The sequence below is a fragment of the Oryctolagus cuniculus genome, chromosome 9, assembly GCF_051225735.1.
Source record: "Oryctolagus cuniculus isolate XC-2025 breed Fujian yellow rabbit chromosome 9, ASM5122573v1, whole genome shotgun sequence".
In the NCBI taxonomy this organism is placed as follows: domain Eukaryota; kingdom Metazoa; phylum Chordata; class Mammalia; order Lagomorpha; family Leporidae; genus Oryctolagus; species Oryctolagus cuniculus.
Window position 1 is genome coordinate 89,430,160 of NC_142875.1, and position 21,042 is coordinate 89,451,201.

A 21,042-nucleotide genomic window follows, 5' to 3' on the forward strand; every position below is an offset into this window, starting at 1 on the left:
TTGAAACAGGAAGAGGTTTCGCTAGATCTTCTAACTGCAGGGAGCAGCCCCTCGTGATGAAGGCTTCCTAGAGGGGCTTATGGGGGACATCTCTGGCCCCTCTGAAATATGGAGAACCTGTCCTGACTTCTGTAATCTGTGGGTCATGTGCATTCTTGCCCATCTTAGCTGTGCTGATCACTGTGATATGCACTTCCCTGGGCCTAGCAGCTCCGGCGCCTGCTCTCGGAGGGAGTGCATTGTTCCCAGTGTGAAAATGGACACCCCCTCTGATGGAATGGGATCTTGATAACCAGATGTTCTGGCCCTGTCTCTCCTGGAGGGCCACTATCTCCTTCCAGAGGGAGATGGAAGCTGGTTGCCTGAACTGTTTTCTTTTGATACGGGATCCTCTCCATGTGAAAAGTGTCCAGACCGTAGTGCAAGGGGGTCTGACTCACTACCCCATCCTTCCTTCCACACCCTGACAAAGCCAGACTCAGAGGTTCAGGTGCTGGGAGCAGCCAGGAAATACAGATGAACCTTGAGGCACTGAATATACCTGGTCAATCCTATGCTATAGAAAGCTTGGGAAAGAGCATTTGGCACCACCTGTCAGAGGGCTGTCCATCCAGCACACAGAGATGGAGGCCACTTGCCTGCCTCGGGTCTCTAGAAACAAGCCCCAAGACCTCTCGGAAGCAGGCTTAGCATATAGCTTATGAGGACAGGCAATGGTTTTATGCTTTTATGCACTCTCCTTTTTATGTTTCATGCCTTGCTTGCCATGCTTCCATGCTCCTTGAGCTGTCATAAAGCTAGCCAGAGTGGCACTAATAGTGCTAAGTGGAGCATCATTGTCCCTGTCACAGGATATGTGTTCATTGGCCATATCATCAGTGCAGTCTTCCTCATGGCAGGACAGGGCTGCACTGACACCCCCCCCCCCCAGGAGGCTGCAGTGTGGTGCCCTCCACCCTGCTGACCGCTGGCGCATTCTTTTTTTTTTTTTTTTTTTATCTTTTATTTAATGAATATAAATTTCCAAAGTACGACTCATGTGTTACAATGGCTTCCCCCCCATACCGTCCCTCCCACCCACAACCCTCCCCTTTCCCACTCCCTCTCCCCTTCCATTCACATCAAGATTCATTTTCGATTATCTTAATATACAGAAGATCAGCTTAGTATACCTTAAGTAAGTATTTCAACAGTTTGCTCCCACACAGAAACATAAAGTGAAAAATAATAGATTATTTTTTTAAATGATGATGAAATCAGATCAGACCTATTGTCATGTTTAATCCCAGTGAGAGTCAAGTTGGGAATTGATAATTTCTTTCTTTTTTTTTTTTTTTTTTTTTTTTTTACAGAAGATCAGTTTAGTGTACATTAAGTAAAGATTTCAATCGTTTGCACCCCCATAGAAACACAAAGTGAAATATACTGTTTGAGTACTTGTTATAGCATTAAGCCTCAGTGTACAGCACGTTAAGGACAGAGATCCTACATGAGGAGTAAGTGCACAGTGACTCCTGTTGTTGAATTTACAAATTGACACTCCTGTTTATGGCATCAGTAGTCTCCCTATGCACCAGTTATGAGTTTCCAAGGCTATGGAAGCCCCTTGAGTTCTCCGACTCTTATCTTGTTTAGACAAGGTCATAGTCAAAGTGGAGGTTCTCTCCTCCCTTCAGAGAAAGGCACCTCCCTCTTTGAAGACCTGTTCTTTCCACTGGGATCTCACTCACAGAGATCTTTTTGCCAGAGTGTCTTGGCTTTCCATGCCTGAAATACTCTCATGGGCTTTTCAGCCAGATCCGAGTGCCTTTAGGGCTGATTCTGAGGCCAGAGTGCTATTTAGGACATCCGCCATTCTATGAGTCTGCTGAGTATCTCACTTCCCATGTTGGATCACTCTCCCCTTTATTTATTCTATTGGTTGGTGTTAGCAGATACTAGACTTGTTTATGTGCTCCCTTTGACTCTTAGTCCTTTCATTATGATCAATTGTGAACTGAAATTGATCACTTGGGATAGTGAGATGGCATTGGCACATGCCACCTTGATGGGATTGAATTGGAATCCCCTGGTATGTTTCCAACTCTACCAATTGGGGCAAGTCAGCCCGAGCATGCCCCAAATTATACATCTCTTCCCTCTCTTATTCCCACTCTTATGTTTAACAGGGATCACATTTCAGTTAATTTTCAACACTTAAGAATAACTGTGTGATAATTACAGAATTAAACCAGTCATATTAAGTAGAACAGACAAAAAAAAATACTATGAGGGATAATGTATTAAGTTGTCCATTAGCAGTCAGGGCTATGCTGATCAAGTCACCATTTCTCATAGTGTCCATTTCACTTCAGGAGGTTTCCTTTTTGGTGTTCAGTCAGTTGTCACCGATCAGGGCGAACATATGGTATTTGTCCCTTTGGGACTGGCTTACTTCACTCAGCATGATGTGTTCCAGATTCCTCCATTTTGTTGCAAATGACTGGATTTCGTTGTTTCTTACTGCGGTATAGTACTCTAAAGAATACATATCCCATAATTTCTTTATCCAGTCTACCATTGATGGGCATTTAGGTTGGTTCCAGGTCTTGGCTATTGTGAATTGTGCTGCAATAAACATTAGGGTGCAGACCGCTTTTTTGTTTATCAATTTAAACTCCTTCGGGTAAATTCCAAGGAGTGGGATGGCTGGGTCGAATGGTAGGGTTATATTCAGGTTTCTGAGGAATCTCCAGACTGATTTCCATAGTGGCTTGACCAGTTTGCATTCCCACCAACAGTGGGTTAGTGTCCCTTTTTCCCCACATCCTCGAGCTGGCACATTCTTGAACAAGCCATGGGCACACCCAGCCTTGGAGGAGGGACAAGATGGCCTTCCTCTGCCCACTGAGGGTTTAAGATGAGCATAGAAGTGTCTTTATCCTTATTTCATGTTTGAGTGATGTTAAAGACATACACTGAGTACATTCTTTAATAAGAAAGTATTGAAAACACAAAGATAGGACAGACATAATACCAGTAAAGAAATACTGAAAAATACTCAAAACCCAGATGTCAAGCTGTCTGTGGCCCAAATCCTTTGTAATTTTTTTTCTTTTTATTGGTATAAATAATTATACATTGGTATAATTGGTATAAATAATTATACATGCTTACAGGGCACAGAGATAATTCAAGATGTGTGTACTATGTGTGATGATCAAATAGGGCACCATTTCTTTGTGTTTGGAGTCTTTGTACTCCTGTTCCCTAGTTCTTCATATAGTATGTAAGATCCGTAAACTAGAGTCACCCACATTCTGTGGAATGCAGCATGTATTCCTCCTGGCTCACTGCTGTGGTGCACATTACCCAGCCTCACTTTGCCCCTCCCTGCACCCCTGCCCTGACACTTCTCAGCCTCTATACACCCCCATTCTCTCCTCTGTTTGTTTGTTTTTTAAGATTTATTTATTCAATTGAAAGGCAGAGTTACAGAGAGAGAGGGAGAGACAGAGAGAGAGAGAGAGAAGGGGAGATAGAGCTTTCATCTGCTGGTTCACTACACAAATGGCCATATAGTCCAGGCCATGAGGAAGACTGCACTGATGATATGGCAGACTGAAGCGAGGAGCCAAGAGCTTCCTCTGGGTCTCCCAAGTAGGTTCAGGGGTCCAGTACTTGTACTGTCCTCTGCTGCTTTTCCAGGTGCATGAGCAGGGAGTGGAGTCAGAAGTGGAGCAGCCACAGCGCTGCCCCACCCATTCTCTCCTCTTTGAGATCAACTGTTGTCACTTCCAGAAACACACGAGAAAGACCATGAAATATTTTTCTTTCTGTGGCTGGCTTATTCCACTTAACACAGTGTCCTCCAGTTTCATCCATTTTCTCACAGATTCCAGGATTTCATTCTCTTTTATTGATGAATAATATTCTATTATATAAATACTACATTTTCATTATCTGTTCATCTGCCAGTGGACACCTTGGTTGATCCCACATCTTGGCTGTTGCAAATAATGCTACAATGAACACGGGAGTACAGGTTTCTCTTTGATATGCCAAGTTCATTTCCTTTGGCTATATATCCACAAATGGGATTGCTGGATCTGTGGTAGTTCTGGAGGAACCTCCATGGTGTTCTCTATTCAGGCTGTACTCATTTACATTCCTACCACATTCTCTATCCTTGTCAGCATATGTTAGGTTTTGTTTCATTGATAGTAGCCAATCTGACTGGGGTTGGGTAATATATCAAGAGAGTTTTCATTTGCATTTCCCTGATGGCTAGTGACACTGAGTGTTTTTCTCATATACTTGGTCATATGTATATCTTCTCATAGAAGCTATCTATCCAGGGACTGGCATTTGTGGCACAGTGGTGAAGCTTCTGCTTGTGATGCCAGCATCCCATATTAGAGCGCAAGTCTTGCTTACTCCACTGGCACATTTTGGGATCTGAAGAAACATCTTGAACCTGACTCTGCTGCCCCCACCTCCAGTCCCATGCTTGGTTTCCAGCCAGTCAATTCAGCCTCTCAGGGCTCCTCCTTCTCCTTCCCGCCACACCCAGGGTTGTGAGCAGCCTGAGTCAAGTAGGAGTTCTACAGAGTAAATAGTGAATCAGATGAAAGCAGACTTTCCCTCTGTCCTGGATGCCCAGTCTTGAGTTTGTATCAGAACAAGTCCATTGCCCTGTGTGTGCCCTCGAGGTCCATTGACGCTTGACTTAGTGTTCTTGGTGTGTGCAGGCCAAAACACACACTCGCCTTGCTGTTTGCAAATGTGGGTCTGGGTAGGTGTTCACTCGAGTGTGTGTACCTCATCCTGCCATCTCAGTCTCTCTCCCTGAGTTCCTTCTGGTTCCCTCCCTAGTCAGGAAAGATGCTGGACCCTTCTTATGTTTGCTCCCTTCCTGCTCTGCAGGTGCTTGGCCTGGCCCGTGTTGCCACTGCCTGTGGCTCGTAACCTTCTGCTTACTCTAGTGCGTCCTTATTTCTCCACAGCAGTTCTGAGTCTGAGATGGAGGAGGAAGAAGAGGAGGAGGAAGAGCCTGGGCTGCCCCCCTCTGACCTGGGTGGCGTCCCCTGGAAGGAGGCTGTGAGGATCCACGCTCTTCTGAAAGGAAAGAGTGAAGAGGAGCTTGAGGCCTCAAAGAGCTTTGAGCCTGGCAATGAAGAAGAGGAGGACGAGGAGGAGGAATATGAAGAAGAGGAGGAGGAAGAATATGATGAGGAAGAGGAAGAGTCCAGTGAAGGTCAGGAAAAAAATTCTTTTCTCTTAACCCTGACCCCATCCCACCTGAAGTGGTCTGCTCTGTGCTGAGTCCGTGCACGCTGCCTCCCACAGAGCCCAGGCACAGTCCTGCCTGCCTCTCCCTGGCCCTTGACACAGGAATAAAGAAGCAGCCCCACTGGCAGTGGGAATGACGTCCCTGGTGTGCACTCTACTTAGAACTTGGAAGGCAGAGGGCCAGACCAAGGATTTCATCCAAATTTCATTTCTTCCTCATTTTATCTTGATTTTACCAAAGGGAAATTGAGCCTTTTAGAATCTGAGGTTTGGTGACTGCTAGGAACTTGGGTGTTCACCAGTTGTTTCAGGGATAAAATGCATGGTATCATTTGAGAGCCTGTATCCCAGGAAGGTACATCATAGCTTCCGTATTCAGTCCCTCTGCTCAGTTCTGGAATAGCCTCTTGTCATGGACCTGAGATGTTTCCATTCTGTCTCTATGTCTTGCTCTAGGTGACCTTGATTGATGACAGAGTGCTTTCTGGGCCTCCTCTTCCAGCCTGTCATTCTTTCCAAGTCTGGGCTACCCAGATATCTGATAGGGGTGAGGAAGAAGCCAGGAGACCTGCTTCTCCTAGGATGATGAAGGGTAGCACCCTACCCTTGGGGCATAGAGTGAGAGAGGAAGAAATGGGCCTTTGCATTTCTGTGTTTTCTTTCTCCTTTTTTTATTTTTTTTTAAGATTTTATTTATTTGAAAGAGTTACAGAGAGAGAGAGAGAGAATTATCCACCTGCTAGTTCATTCCCCAAATGGCTGCAACAGCCAGGACTGAGCCATGCTGAAGCTAAGAGCCTGGAACTCTCCTGGTCTTCCACATGGGTGGTAGGGACTCAAGCACTTGGGCCAACTTCTGCTGCCACATGGGATGATGGCATCACAGGCAGCAACTTAGTCCTCTGTGCCGTACTGCTGGTCCCAGGGCCTTTGTATTTCTTTTTCTTTTCTTTTTTTTTCCTTTTTTTTTTTTTTTTTTTTGACAGGCAGAGTGGACAGTGAGAGAGAGAGACAGAGAGAAAGGTCTTCCTTTGCCGTTGGTTCATCCTCCAATGGCCGCCGTGGCCGGCGCGCTGCAGCCGGCGCACCGCGCTGATCCAATGGCAGGAGCCAGGTACTTCTCCTGGTCTCCCATAGGGTGCAGGGCCCAAAGACTTGGGCCGTCCTCCACTGCACTCCCTGGCCACAGCAGAGAGCTGGCCTGGAAGAGGGGCAACCGGGACAGAATCCGGTGCCCCGACCGGAACTAGAACCCTGTGTGCTGGCGCCGCAAGGCGGAGGATTAGCCTAGTGAGCCACGGTGCTGACCCAGGGCCTTTGTATTTCTAAGCATCAATTCTTCCCACCCTTGGTCAGAGGACTAGATTAACTTCTGGACAGCCTGGTAGACTCAATCCTGATGACTGTCCACTTGTTCCTGCTTCTCGCCCCTGTGCCATGGTGCTTGTCCCTGCTCCCAGCATTCCGTACCTGCTGCCTGGTCTGTCCAGGGCCTGTTTTCTCTGGCCTGCAAGGTCGGAGCCTTCCCCAGACGTGGCTCAAGTTCCTGAGCTGGTCCCAGGAGAGCTCCCAACCTCCTTTGGAGACTGCAGCCCTGATGCACACTGGTGTGAAGATCAGGGTCAGGGCACTGCCTCAGGCTTCATAAGGGGCCTCTCCAAATTCTGCTGCCCTCTTGCGTCTGAAGACAGAGGCTATGTCCACGGCCTGCCCCTCCTGGTGCCATTAGTTTTATGAGAAATGAGTGAGGCCTGTACAAAAAGGAGCCAGGCACTGGCTGGAGCCTCAGTTCTCTTTGCTGCTGTCTTCAGGACTGTGCTGCCCCCAGAGCTGCCTCATTCTCTCCATCTGATGGCTAATGCTCCAGCACAATTTAGGGTCAAAGCTGACTCCTTTTTCAAGGGAGTTTCTTCCAGCGTTCACACAGGAAGCCTCATTTCCCGGACTTGGACCTAACATCAAGACCAAACCTGTAGGTAACTAGAGAAGCACATACCAACAAGTTCAGCCAAACTCTGCGAGTTCCCAGGTGGGAGCCTGTGTGTGTCATTGAGCAGCAGACTTCAAGGCCTGTGTAGGCAAGTGATAGGCACTATTGCCTTGCAGCTGAAGGTAACTCTCCTCTCTGTTCTCTTCCCTCCTCTCCGTTCCCTGTTCTCTCCATCCATCCCTCTATGGGATTCTTGATGCTGTTTGTGGGTGTCTGGCTCCCCCTGCTGTAGAAGGGGAGTACTGCCCCTGGGACAGAGAACTCCTGCAAGGCCAGTGGCTCCAGCACCTCTCAAAGGAAGAAGATACGGGTACACGTAAAGGTACCCACTCTGCCCCCTCGCCCACCTTCTACCCTGGTTCCCTAGCAGCCATCCAAAATCTGCCTGCAAGAGCAGGTCCCACATGAAAAGATCTGTATTTTACAGAGCATTGCACATAACTAGCTGGGCATCTGGCCCTGGGCCCTGGACCCAACCTTCAAACCCGTGTACACAGTAGCATGTAAGGCAAAAGAGAGTCAAGTAGAAGTCAGATACAGCCCTATCAATTGTGGCCCCTCCATGCCCCTGTAGGTTTTGCTGCAGGTTACCCTGTCTGTCAAGGCCCGGCTGCTTCTCACCAGGAACCACCTGCCATGGCCACAGTGCCTCTGCCCCTCACAGGTGCCTTTAACATTTCCCTGAGAAAGAAGGACATGCTGGCTTCCAGGCAGGTTGACAGGAAGCAGACATTGCTTAGGTAGAGGAGTCACTCTCTTCCCTTTCTTTCTTGGAAGGTGAAGAAAGGTCCTTGGTTTTTCTCTTTGACTTTCCTTCCTCCATCCTAAGGCACCATGCTCTTTAGCGACTTTGCTATGGTTCAGCCTCATCAAGCACTACAAAGCCAAGTGCAGGAATCTGTAGAGACCCGCGGCCCCAGTAAAGAGCAAGGAGGGCCTGATACCTGCAGAAGCAGAATGTTCTGTCAGATTTGGTACCCTGTTGGTACCTTCCCTGCCACTAGAACTCGAGAGCTTGTCTTGGTGATGGCCAGGACCAAAGCCAGACCATCCAGGTGATTATTGAGGGAGCGATGACATGCACTCCCAGATGGAGGCTGCTGTGGCCAGAGTCCCAGAGCCCTCAGATCCGGTGGCACCTGCTCTTGCTGCCTGAACAGCCATCCTGCCTTCCACGGCATCCCCCACCTCCCCGACCTGCTGGCTGTCCTTTCTCCTAACCCAGCTGTACGGCATGGTCTAAGCACTAATCACAGGCATCCCACAGGGCAGGGGCTGCATGCAGATCCTGGGGCTCTCTGGTAGCTGCTGGTCAGTTACCACTTCAACATGAAACCAGGTCTTGTGTCCAGAGGGGATCAGCAGGGCGCCAAATGGGGTTTTATGAGAGTGTTTGACGGTAGAAAAAGTAGACAGGAGTTGCTCTCACTGCTACCGTGGACTGCCGAGGCCATGGGAGTTAACAGGGCAGAGCGCTGCTTCCTTCCCAGCTGCCGCCTCGCCATGTGGGCCTCTGCCGAAGACCCAGCATGCAGCATGAGGCCTGTTAGGGAAGCAGGACTTCTTTCTCTCTCGCAGCAGCTCTCGCTGTGAAAGATAGAAGCTGAAGTAACCACCAAGTACATTTCTGTCCTGTGTCGGCTGGCTGGTACGTGACACAGTGACCTGCCCCTTCCCACCTGTCTCTTGTCACTTGAGTTAAATGTCGAAGGAGGTGAGTGCCCTGCCATGCAGCCGGCAGAAGGGTCACTCATGGTGTATGCCATTGCTCTGGTGACAGCTGAGTCCTCATGACACTGGCGGAGTGGCCCCTTGGAGGCCATGTGTAACCTGCACCGTGGCATTTGGACTGGGAACATGTGGTCTGCTAGTGAAATTAATGCTGCACGTGAAGGCTGAATGACTAAAGCAGTGATTTGACTAAATTTAATGACTAAAGATGAGTGATTAGCATGGGTGAGTGTGTGTGTGTGTGTGTGCGCGTGCTTACAGGCGTGTGCATGTTCTCAATTTTTACCTCTTTCTGACTCAAATCAATCCTGGCAAATACTGTAACTTTTTCTGTTTCCTTTGCTGTGGTGTTTCACCCCCTCCTACCCTTGACTGTTTTCTCCTTCCTTCTTCCCGCTTGTCTCCTGCACCCCTTGAACCTGGTACACTAGCCGGGAACCAGAGACTACAGCAGATCATAAATCCAGCTGACCCCTTGGAGATCCAGGCCGATGTGCACTGGACACACATTCGTGAGAAAGAGGAGGAAGAGAGAATGGTGCCAACCTCTGACTCCTCTACTTCCAGAGGTAACCGCTTTAAAGTTTGAGCTCCCACTGTGCCCGCCAAGCACTTTCCTTCCTGGCTTCCCCTACCATTGCTGCTCAGGCCCTTCCTGTCAGGGTCAAAGCCATCAGCTTTGGAGGAGGAGGCAGCAGAGCATTTCATTTCCCTGATGGTAATTGTGACAAGTGCCCTTGACTCCCATTTGAGGAGATGTAAAGTTCTCTGTGGATTAAGAGATTGTGTTCTCTATTGATGTAAAAACAAGAAAATAAACCTGACCTTGGGGATACCAAGAGTTTTCTTTCTCCCACATAGGCTGGGCTTCTCTTTCTGGTGCTTTCTCTGCAGTGTGTATCTGGGTATGGATGTGCATTGGCAGGAAGGGGGTTGAAGGAGCATACTTGGAAGAGAAATGAGGCTTTAGGAGAGACTTCCTGTCAAGGAGGCCAGAAAGGCGTCAGGCAAGATGGTTTGTGTCTCATGATAGGATGAAAGCGGATCCTACTCTGACATCTTGTGAGCAACAGCAATACAAGAAAAAAATTGGGGGCTGCCTTGTCATTCTCCTCAGTATCTATCTTCTGAATCCTTGGGTCATCAGCCTTGGCCTCTCCTCACAGGCCATACCCACCCCCACAAGCTCCATGTATCCCAACGGGGTGGCCCCTGCCCCACGAAGCAGCATCTAACAGCACGTTCGATCCTCTCCAGCCCTCAGTCGTCACCTGCAGCTGTGACCCTCCTCTGCTCAAGGTTTTGCCAGGAGCTCTGCACACAGGAGAGAGACCCTGCCAACTGGGGCATCAAGGCAGCCTGCAAGATGGGACTGGCTCTGCAGCCTGCAACCCGCCTGGGCACTCTTGTCTCCCTTCTTCTCTCCTCTTGGCAGATAGGTACCCATCACATAGGCTAGCAGTGGAGCTGTTACCCCTCGTCGGTGCCTCTGTCCCCTGACGTCATCTGAAATTCTCCCCAGTTCTGGACTTTGGGGATGACTCAGCTCTCCCTTCCGGGAACACTTACAGCTGTGTAATTTTGTATTTATCGTCTGTTTTAAATTCAGTGCCTGACCTTCCCTCCATACGCCGCGCAGCCGTGCAGGCCTGGCTGGAGACAGTGTCCGGAGGTAGTCTGGTGATGTTTGCTCTCGCTCCACTCACTGCAACCTCTCTCTAGGCAGCTCTGCTGGTACCTTAACACTAGGATTCTGGTCCTGTCGCTAGTGCATGCGAGGGCAGAGCTAGAGGTGGGTGGGAGCCGTGCATGCCTCACTCAGGCAGCTCATCCTTGCATGGACCAGATGCACACCATGTGTCCCTCAGTCCCGTCAAGGAGAGACAGCACAGAGACTCGCTTTTTCTAGTCATTGATAGAGGTCAGATAAAAAGGCCAAAGCTGAAAGAACATTGTTAGCACTGAGGTTTACAGTCTGTAGAAAGTAAGTCGGGTGTGAAAGTAAAGGAATGAGGTAATTTTGCACAAACCTGCCAAAGTATGGAAGAAGGAAACCGTCAGAACTTGGAAAGAGAGCAGGGAACTGATGGACATTGTTCTGCTGAGGATGGAGAGACAGACTGGGTGTAACTGGAAGTGACAGCATCTGGATCTCCAGACCAAGGTGCAGGTATCCCCTTAAGTTCTCAGGCCAAGACATAGTTGAGAAGCCTTACATGTCCTCCCTATGTTTTTCTGGAAACGTCTTTCTCAATGGGAGGTTGTTGGCATTTGGGTTAGGACAGTTCCTTGCAATGCCTGAAGTTTAACTTCCATGTCCTCAGAACCCTAAGTGTCAGTGCAGCTCCATCCCCACCCCCTCACCATGATTCCAGCTGGGACTGAAGAAGGGCAGTGTCACTCCCTGGTGGAGAACCACCATCCTAGTGGTCACTTCTGGGATGAACAGGATTGCCACTCGTGGATCCTTACTACCTGGCTCTTACCAGCCCATCCATTGTCCCCAGAGTGGACACGCACAAGTCAAGAGGTGCCTCCATAGGGCGGCAAGGAGACAGCAAACTTCATGTGATGTCCGGTTCAGCAGAACCTGAGACATCAGCTCCATGAGCAGAAACTGCTGGTTTCTCCCTTCTGGATAATGACCGTTCCTAGGATGGGGGGACAGGGCTGAGGCATAAGGACTTCCCAGCTGGCAGCTGAAATAAGCCAAGAGCTGAGTATGTTGGCAATTCCTGGCTGTCATGGCGTGTGGCTCACCAGTTTGTGTGGCAGCTTCTAGCACTCTGCGCTCCATCTTAACCCAGACTTAATCACCTGATTCCATCCCTTGAGCTGTGTCTCTTTCAGCATATGCTGCTGCTGCATTGATATCTCTCACTTGTTTATTTTTTGATGTGTATGACAATTGTTCCTCTCAAGGTACTCCTGAGGAGTGTAGACTTCTTACCCTTTTGAATCCACAGCAGATGCTTGGTAGCAGGAACTATAACACTGCAGGACCAAGGAACCAGCATGGGGACCAGGCTCATCTAGTACACCCTGAATTGTGCCAAACTGGAGAGTCCTGTGCAGCAGGGCCTTTGTGCTTGCTTCCAGTTCACTTGCCAAACAAAGTGTAAAATTACCATCTCGATGCCAGACTCATTCTAGCAAGCATGTCAGGCACAAAGGGCTCTCTCCATGGGACGGGCTCAAGTTCAATTGCCTCTGGATCTTTCATTCCACCAGCCTCCTCAGAAATGGTACAGACAGCAATGTCCCTGCTGTCTACATGTCAAGCTCAGGTTGGAATGAGGAGCCCAGAGGAGCTATGTGCCTGTGAGCGGGACTATTGTTTGAGCCTAGGCAGGCTCCCTAGGGTTTGATGGACTGTCTTCCTTGAGTGGCCACAAGCAGTGTCAGTGTCACTGCACGAAGGTTTTTCACCTGTAGAAATACTGGAGTAATTTTCTCCTAGTATATGCCCCATAGGAAAGCGTCTTGGCATTGCCAGTTCCATGGGCTGCCCTGGCATCTCAAGAGGATGCACTAGTCACTTGCCAACCCGGATCTTACCCTGGAGCTCCCCCCACCCGTCACCCCTGGTAACCTGGACTGTCTGTCTCACTCCCAACCTGTTTGTCTTAGACATGCGCCCTTCTTAGTCCCTGTTCCTGTCGCCCCCCTTTCTACCCTAGAGGTAGTCACTTCCTTGATTTTCCTTGCTGACCATTTGTCCTGTGTGTGGCACAGCTTCTGTGTACATCCCTGAGATGTGGAGATGCAGTCAGTTGGCAGCTTACAGAAAGATAACAGTCACTTGAGAGGGTCTGGCCATGACCTGGCACACCCTCTCGCTTTCAGCATGCCCTTTTTCCTATTGCTGAGGCCCATTCTCTGCCACACAGCCCACCATGGCCTCAGATCCTTGACTCCCATGTGTGCTCTGCAAAGCACAACCCCTTGTCCTGACATGAACACCTTTAGGAATGCATTGAGAGTGGCTATGCAGGCCCCTCAAGGAAGTCCTCAAGAGCCCTGGGAAACCACCCATGCGAGTTGCAAGCGTGCAGAGGTTGGGGACAGGGAGGGGACGTTGAGAGGCTGGTCCCTTCTAAGGAGTAATGGGATCCATTACCAACTGCGTCAGGGCTCTGCCTCTGTTTATGCACTGAAGGGCTACCCTCGGGTCCAGAAAATGAACTTAACATCGTGCCTCAAACCCCACACCACCTTGTGCTTTAAAAAAGTATCCCTCTAAGTCACCCCACGAAGAGCTCTAAACTCTGCCAGGGGGAAGGGGAGGGGTTATCACCTGTCACAGGGGTGTGATTGCTGCATCGAATGGTGTGGCCACGAACAACTCACCTGAACAGCTTCATCTCTGAATTGCAGGCATTAGAAATGTCCTCAGCTTTGTTGTTGTAAAGATTAAATGACTCAGGGCATGTGAAGTAGTCAACAGGGGGAGCCTGGAGAAACAAGCATTTTCCGTTCTGTCTACAAACTTGAGGCTCACAGCAAGTAGCCCCTGGAGGAAGAGGAAAGTGACTGGACCTTAAGTGGCCCCTCTCCTTTGCCTTGGCCCTGCTAGGACTGAGAAACATTGCTCTCCTGCTTTTGGGTGGCTCCGGGCCCTTCCCAGCACCCACACTACTCTTAGGGAGTACCCCCCACCCCATCTGCTGTCCTCCTACCTTCTCACGGCCTTCCCCTCACCACCCTCAGAAAAGCTGTAACCTCTTGCCATGTGAAAAGGCAGTCTGTCTATCCTTTTCTTTCTTTCTTTGAACATTTCTGATTTACAGTCCCACTGGATGAGAATGACCTGGAGGAAGATGCGGACTCGGAGCCAGCAGAGATAGAAGGGGAGGCTGCAGAGGATGGGGACCCAGGGGACACTGGTGCTGAGCTGGATGATGGTACGGGGGCCCGGCTTCCCCTCTCCACCATGGTGAACACCTGTTCCCTGCCAAGGGACAGGGACAGAGTGGCTTGAACTCAGAAAAGATTAAAAAAAAAAAAGTCCTCTAAAGCAAAAGTAGAGAGCTCAGGGGGTACATCTGTTAGGTCTCTGGCTCCTTCTTTACTCTGCCTGATTTCAGCCACCCATAGCCACTGTGCTTCATAGCCTGCATTCATTGGGCTGGGGCTATGAACCTGAGTAAATGGGAGGTGTTGCACAGGGTCTGTGACCCAGGGGCTGCTTTCCGAGAGCTGGGTACAATGAGATGGCATTTGGGAAAACAGGGCACAGGTGAGTTGGAGGGAGCTCAGACCATGGCTGCACTGTTGGGGTGGGTAGGCCTGGGACTGGCGAAAGGAGAAAGGGCCCAGGCAGTGCATGAGTGAGGGAAGCAAGGCCTGCCCTCCACAGTCATGCTGTCTTTGTGTCAGGAACTGCCATGTGTCACTGTTGCTGTAAAAAGAAAGCAATACCACAGGCTTTGATGAGGCTCTGTGGCCTGGGACAGTGTGCTTCAAGTCAGGAGAGGACTTTTGGCTAAGTCTCTCTGAAGCTCAGGGTGCACCAGGGAAGAGGCAGGGCTCACTGGGACTGTGGGCTCTGGTCCAGACCACCTGTGGCTGTGGCAGATAGTCAGCCGGGACTGTTCCGTGAGGGAGGCAGGAGACTGGAAAAGGAGCAAGGCCTCATCAGGATGTGCACCCAATTCTGCACCGTCCCCTCCCTCTGCCAGATCAGCACTGGTCTGACGACATCCCATCAGATGCTGAGACGGAGCTTCGCTTGCGGCGCCAGGCCGAGATAGAAGCAGAGCTGGAACTGAGGGTATCAGAAAATGAGGAGGAGCCCTCCTTGATGAAGCCACAAGAGAGAGGTAAGCCTGTTGTTGGCAGGAGAAGCAGCTTCAGAATTCCTAGAGTCCCATGGGTGTGGGAGTGGCACCAAGAACCCAGGTCCTGCAGAGCAGCTCTCACAGTGGCCAACAAATCTGTTCTTTTTTTTATTATTGTTTTTCATTATTGTCAGAGAGAAAGAGAGAGGTAGACAGAGAATTCTCATTGTCTGCTTTACTCTTCAAATGCCCACAACAGCCTGAACTGGACCAGGTCAAAGCCAAGAGCCAGGAACTCAGTTCAGGTACCCTGCTTTATGGCAGGGACCCAACTCCTTAAGCCATCAACTACTATCTCCTGGAGTCTGCATCAGCAGGAAGCTTGAATGAGGAGAGAGAGGCAGGAATCAAACCCAGGCATTCCTGTGTGGGACGTGGATCCCTTAGCCACTAGGCAGAACACCCACCTCAGCAGCAACTCTGTTCTCCATCCCACCTTCCTTGTGCACAGACCTCTGCAAACAGCTTTGGCCAGCAACCTACTCCTTGTATATTCTGGGCTGTAGAAGGTAAAAGATACATCTTACAGCCTTCAAGCACAGGGTGTGTTTGCTTTTACATGGTGCTGACAAGGGGACCAGAGAGGGGTGCTAGAAGCACTCTGGGCACATGCAACCCAGGACCCCTTGCCTCTGAGAGGAGTGTTCTTTCCAGAAGCACCAAGGCAGAGTGCTGTCCCTTACCCCTGCAAGTGGCCACTGGCCCAGATTGATCCCCGTGTGAAGCAGCTAGAAGAGGGGCCCTCTTGAGGGTGGGAGGGTGTTCTTCATAAACCCCTGTGTCACTTCTTTTCAGGTCCCTCCCAAGTCTCCAGCCCCATCCGGTCCCCTCAGGAACAAGTTATTCTGTTCACCCCTGTCCACAGCCCTGTGGCAGAGGTAAGTTTGGGGCTCAGTGTCAGAGGAAAAGAACTGTCGGGACCACAAAAGGCATCAAATACCTCTTTCAGGGCCCTTGGTGGGAACCCCACAGACTGCAAATGAGATAGCCAGGAGCCTCATTCTGAGGAAGACATCAGGCATTTCTGCTCTGTGTGCTAGGTGAGCTATTGGCAGCAGGAGCAGTACCTGCTCTAGCCTAGTCCTGGCCATAGGATACAGCAGCCTGGGAAGCACCTCCCCATGTCCATTCCATTCCCACATCACCCCCTCCACGTCTCTCTGTCCTATACACATGCCACACCACCATAAAATCAATTCATTTTTAAGTTATAACAGGGAGATTATGGTTAGATACATATTTTTGAATATTATATTAAAAATGTATAAATTTAAGGTTGCCACCGGTTATGTGAACCACAGGTGGGAGACTGCATCCATGGTAACAGCAAGTCCTGTGGACCTCGTTGTTGGAATTCGTGGTCTGCCAGATGCTGTCTTAGAGGACAGGTTTCAGGGGAGTATGGGAGGCCAGAGGTCAAGACCTGGTCTGCCTGATGGGGTCTTTGGGGTTTCAGGAAGCATGTAACTCCGCAGGGGCACTGTCTGGGATATGGGGAGCTCTAGCCAACTGAGACTACAGATGGGGCACTGGGGTTCTTTGTGCATCTTTGAGCTTCCTACATGCAGTGGGCGACTATTCTAAATCTTGTTATAGGCCCTGGTACTTGTGCATTAGGGGTCTTGGAGATCTGGGGGTTGCAGGTGGAGGGTGAACACGGAATTCATTAGTGTCCTAGGGCCAGTGTTCACCTCAGTGGGATGCGTTCCAGATGAACCTAGCCAGGAAAGCTCAGTCTGTTCAACTGAACAGAGCAGTTCTGAAAGTTAAACAAATAGCACAGAAAGTGAGAAAGGATCTCCTGGAGCCGTTCCAGTAATAGCTACAAAGCCAGAGAGAGGAATATGTTCAAGGGATGGGGGCCTTTGGAGAAAGCCCCCTGAGGGATTCTTGCTGGCTCTTAAAATCCTGGCCTTCTCAGCAGCTACTCTCTTCCTTCTCTGCAGGGGCCCCAAGTCCCACCTGCCTCCACCGCCACCACAGTGCAATCCCCCTGCGAGCGCCTTTTCCCTGAGCCTTCCCTCCCCAGAGAGAAGCCCAAAACTGAATCCCCTACCGACCAGCCAATTGTGCTCTCGCCCATCCGATCGCAGCCAGTGGCTCTGCCAGAAGCCAGGACACCTACCTCACGAGCTGGTGCTCAGCCCGTGTCACCCTTGGTTCCCCCCACACCCCCATCCACCCAGCTCCCCATTTGCTCCCAACCTCAGCCATCCTCTGAAGCCACCATCCCATCCCCCACCCAGTCTCCCATCCGCTTCCAGCCCGTTCCTGCCAAAACCTCCACCCCTCTGCCCACCTTCCCCGTGAAGAGCCCAGGTGACACCAGGGACAAGCTGGGCAGCCCTCTGACCGTGGACGAGGCCCTGAAACGGAATGACCTGGTAGAAGAGTTTTGGATGAAGAGCGCCGAGATCCGCCGCAGCCTCGGACTCACGCCTGTGGATCGGAGCAAGGGACCTGAGCCCAGCTTTCCCTCACCTGCCTTTAAGCCGGTGTCCCTGAAAGCCTATTCTGTTGAGAAGTCCCCTCAGGATGAGGGGCTTCATCTTCTGAAACCTCCACCTGTTCCTAAGAGGCTAGGCCTGCCCAAGTCAGATGGTGAGCAGCCCTCCCTGCTGACTCCCAAGTCACCATCTGACCGAGAGTTGAGGAGCGGCCACGAGGAGCGCAGGGACCTGTCCAGCAGTTCGGGCCTGGGCCTCCAGGGCAGCTCCTCCAACATGAAGACCCTGGGCAGCCAGAGCTTCAACACCTCCGACTCCACCATGCTCACTCCACCCTCAAGCCCACCCCCGCCCCCACCCCCTGACGAGGAACCTGCCACTCTTCAGCTTCAGCGGAAGCCTTACCAGCATAAGGAGGCAGAGCCCAAGGCCTCGGTCATCCCACCACCTCCACCTGCCACATTTGTGCGGCCCCCCCGAGAGCCCGCCCAGGCCCCCAGAGAAGAGGTGCGCAAGTCCTTCGCAGAGAGCGTGGATGAGATCCCCTTTGCTGATGACGTGGAGGACACATATGATGACAAGACCGAGGAGTCGAGTCTGCAGGAGAAGTTCTTCACCCCCCCGTCCTGCTGGACCCGCTCTGAGAAGACCCCTCAGCACCCTGGGACCAGGGAGAATGGTCGGCTGCCTGCTCTGGAGAGTGGGGCCCTGCCTCAGAAGAGGGGCCTGCCCTTGGTCTCACCAGAAGCCAAGGAGCTGGCTGAGGAGCGCATGAGAGCCAGGGAGAGGTCTGTGAAGAGCCAGGCACTGAGGGATGCCATGGCCAAGCAGCTGAGCAGGATGCAGGAGATGGAGACGGCTGTTGGGGCCTCCCGGTCCCGCAAAGCCCCCTCCACACCGTCCCAGGGCAAAGAACTCACGTCCAAGTCCCCCAGACGCCCAGCCCTCAGAGGCTCTGAGGAGCCAACCCTGAAGCACGAGGCCACCAGCGAGGAGGTCCTCTCCCCACCCTCAGACTCAGGGGGCCCTGATGGCTCTGTAACCTCCTCTGAAGGCTCCAGTGGGAAGAGCAAAAAGAGGTCGTCCCTCTTCTCGCCCCGCAGAAACAAGAAAGAGAAGAAGTCCAAAGGTGAGGGCCGGCCGCCAGAGAAACCTGGCCCCAGCCTGCTGGAGGAGGCGGCTGCCAAGCCCAAGTCTCTGTGGAAGTCTGTCTTCTCTGGGTATAAGAAGGACAAGAAGAAGAAAAGTGATGATAAGTCCTGCTCCAGCACCCCTTCCAGTGGCGCCACTGGGGCGTCTGGGAAGCACAGGATGTCTCCCATCGTGAGAGCAGGTGCGTCAGCATAGGGGTGTGTGCTCAAGAGATAGCTCTTACCCGCTGCCACCCAAGGCCCCAGGGGGAGCCTGGCCATGGTCTAAAAGCTGTCTTGATACTTGGCATGGGGAACTTGGGAGGTTGGAGCCCTTCCTAAAGTCCCATTACCCCAAAGGTGTTCCTGGTTTTCCTTGGGGAAGTGGCTGGTGCCGCTGAGAGGCACCAGGCAGACCTGTCAGCTTTGCCCCTGCCTGGACCGGTGTCCTCATCCAAGCCTCTGGCTCCCCGATACTCTGGAAAAGAGTCACTTAGCTAAGGAGTAATCATACCTCTGACACATTTCCCCATTGCTCATGTGAGCATAGAGACTGGGACAGACCAGTGCTAACAGTTGGTCACTGCCCTCACATTGCTTTCCTTTCCATACCCATAGAGCTACAGCTCAGGCGCCAGCTGAGTTTCTCAGAGGACTCTGATCTCTCCAGTGACGACATCCTTGAGAAGTCCTCCCAGAAGTCCAAGAGAGAGGTGCGTAGGTCCTGTCAGGAGTGAGGCTTCCCGAGAGCCAAGGACCCCATGCTTTGTGTACTGTTGGTCTTTGATAAGGTGGAGAATGGGGAAACAGACCTGCAGCCAGGGATGGAATGTGAGTCCCTCCTCTGATCTGCCAGTAGACAGGTAGCTGGGTCCGGAGCACAGCCCAGTGGTCCAAGGGAGAGCAGGGCGAGGGGGTTTTCCCTTGGGCTTTTTAGATGAGTAGCTGGGGGTTGTTTGCATGCATGACAGTGGTTCATGTGTTCGATTCTTGCAGAGAAGACCAGAGACATTCCATGCTCAGAACCTCATTTTATCTGCAGAAAGCAGTCTGGTTGGTTGGTTCCTTTTTCCCTCTGAAATCCCAAGTGGAGTAGCATCCAGCGATGCCCAGATGGGTGGGGGAAGGGTTGTTCATCTCCAAGGTGATGAGGTTGGGAGGAGGGTGATGGAGAGTGATGACGGAGACAGAGTTGAGTCACCCACGGAGCAAGGTGCTTGGCCGCCCTATCTTCCACACAGCAGATGACTGGAAAGGAGTGTTGGCTGTTGAAGAACTAGTGTGTGCGGGGCCTGGTGTGGGCCCTCTCACTGCCTTGGAGTTTAGGAGAAGCTGTAGCTGCTCATTCAGTCTTTTGATCTTCAGGGGCTCTCAAAGCTTTCCAGTGGACTGGGAGGAGGGAGACTATTTCACTCTAAAGAGGAGTCTGTCACCAAGGTAATGATAAAATGAGAACAATGGCAAGGCAGGGGCGAGTGAAGCCCTGTGAGCCGTTCTGCCCCATCTCACTGTTCACAGAGGTAGCCTGGCTGCCTTCCACTTCCCAGTGTGAATGGCAGAACATCAGGTAGCTCCTCTGCAAGGCTTCTCAGGACCTGGGCTGAGTCTGTCCTCCCCACTAACCCCCAAGGAGCCTTGTGGGTTGGGGTGAATGTGAGCCCCTGCCTGTGCCCATGGATCAGGTTGATTTCTACAGCATCCTCCTAGTTCCTTCCCCCTCACCTGATCCAGTTCTTCTCCTAGTAACTCACAAACTGGAGAAAGCCACTCAATTTACTTCTCAGTCATTCTTGATGCATCCATCCCCCTTGGCCTTGCCAGCTCTGTCCCCTCTCCCAAAAGGACACTTTGAGGCCTCTCCTCGTGGTATGCCCATCTGCAGAGCCAGGCTCCCATGAGTCACAACCAAGGCCCACTCCCTCTGGGACCTGGTTTTGTGTACCTCCTATTGAGCTCCGCCAGGCAGAAGCATAATAACTAACAGCAAACTACTGCTGGGATTGTCTGTGGGTCCCTGAACACATCCCAACGTTGGGGCAGGTGCTGCTTTGGGGGGTCTTGATGGGGGTCTGCAAAGAAAGGAGAATGTAGGCCAAGATTCGCTTGCCTCTGGGGGAACCACACAGATGTCCAGGCAGTTTGTGTCATGTTGTGGACACTGCTGTGGCCAGGTGTCTCTGCTGCTGCCCATTAATCAGTGAAATACCTGCCAGAATCCTGAGTGGCAGGTTGCTCAGGCTGGCCATGCCACAACCACCATCTCAGGAAGACCACTCACTGACCACAGCCCTTTCCAGGGCCTAGCAGTCATGAGGAGGAAGGAAGCTCTCATTTGCACCCATCCATGTGAACAACAAGCCACAGGCCCTCACCACTGAGGCCCGAAACAGAGGGGCCATGGAAGTTCACCAGTGGCAGAGCTGTGTGCTGAATACTGAGTGTTTTCGAGACACAGACACTAATGTTGGAAAACAAACCAAAGCAAAAACTGACATAAGTGATATTTTTGGGAACCAGTAAGGGAATTTAACTGTGAGCTGTATAATTCATATTAATATATGATATCAAGTCAGTGTTAAGTTCCTTACAAGTGGTAAAGTGTCATAGTTGTGTAGGAAAATGCCTCTGTTCCT

The 21,042-nt window shown here is 51.2% G+C and overlaps 1 protein-coding gene across 46 annotated transcripts in view; it reads left to right on the forward strand.

Annotated features, from left to right (window-relative positions):
* Positions 1-21,042, forward strand: part of MICAL3 (microtubule associated monooxygenase, calponin and LIM domain containing 3) — a 232,899-nt gene that overhangs the window by 188,199 nt on the left and 23,658 nt on the right. For 17 of the 46 annotated variants that reach the window (XM_008250134.4, XM_089304311.1, XM_089304321.1 and 14 more), the window contains 9 exons: positions 4,986-5,236; positions 7,494-7,583; positions 9,424-9,561; positions 10,602-10,664; positions 13,783-13,896; positions 14,674-14,814; positions 15,628-15,710; positions 16,779-18,612; positions 19,028-19,122. In XM_008250134.4, coding sequence (XP_008248356.1) covers positions 4,986-5,236; positions 7,494-7,583; positions 9,424-9,561; positions 10,602-10,664; positions 13,783-13,896; positions 14,674-14,814; positions 15,628-15,710; positions 16,779-18,612; positions 19,028-19,122 — 2,809 coding nt within the window. The remainder of the gene's footprint in view (positions 1-4,985; positions 5,237-7,493; positions 7,584-9,423; positions 9,562-10,601; positions 10,665-13,782; positions 13,897-14,673; positions 14,815-15,627; positions 15,711-16,778; positions 18,613-19,027; positions 19,123-21,042) is intronic. The other 29 variants (XM_008250144.5, XM_070049082.2, XM_070049083.2 and 26 more) reach the window with 11 other exon arrangements.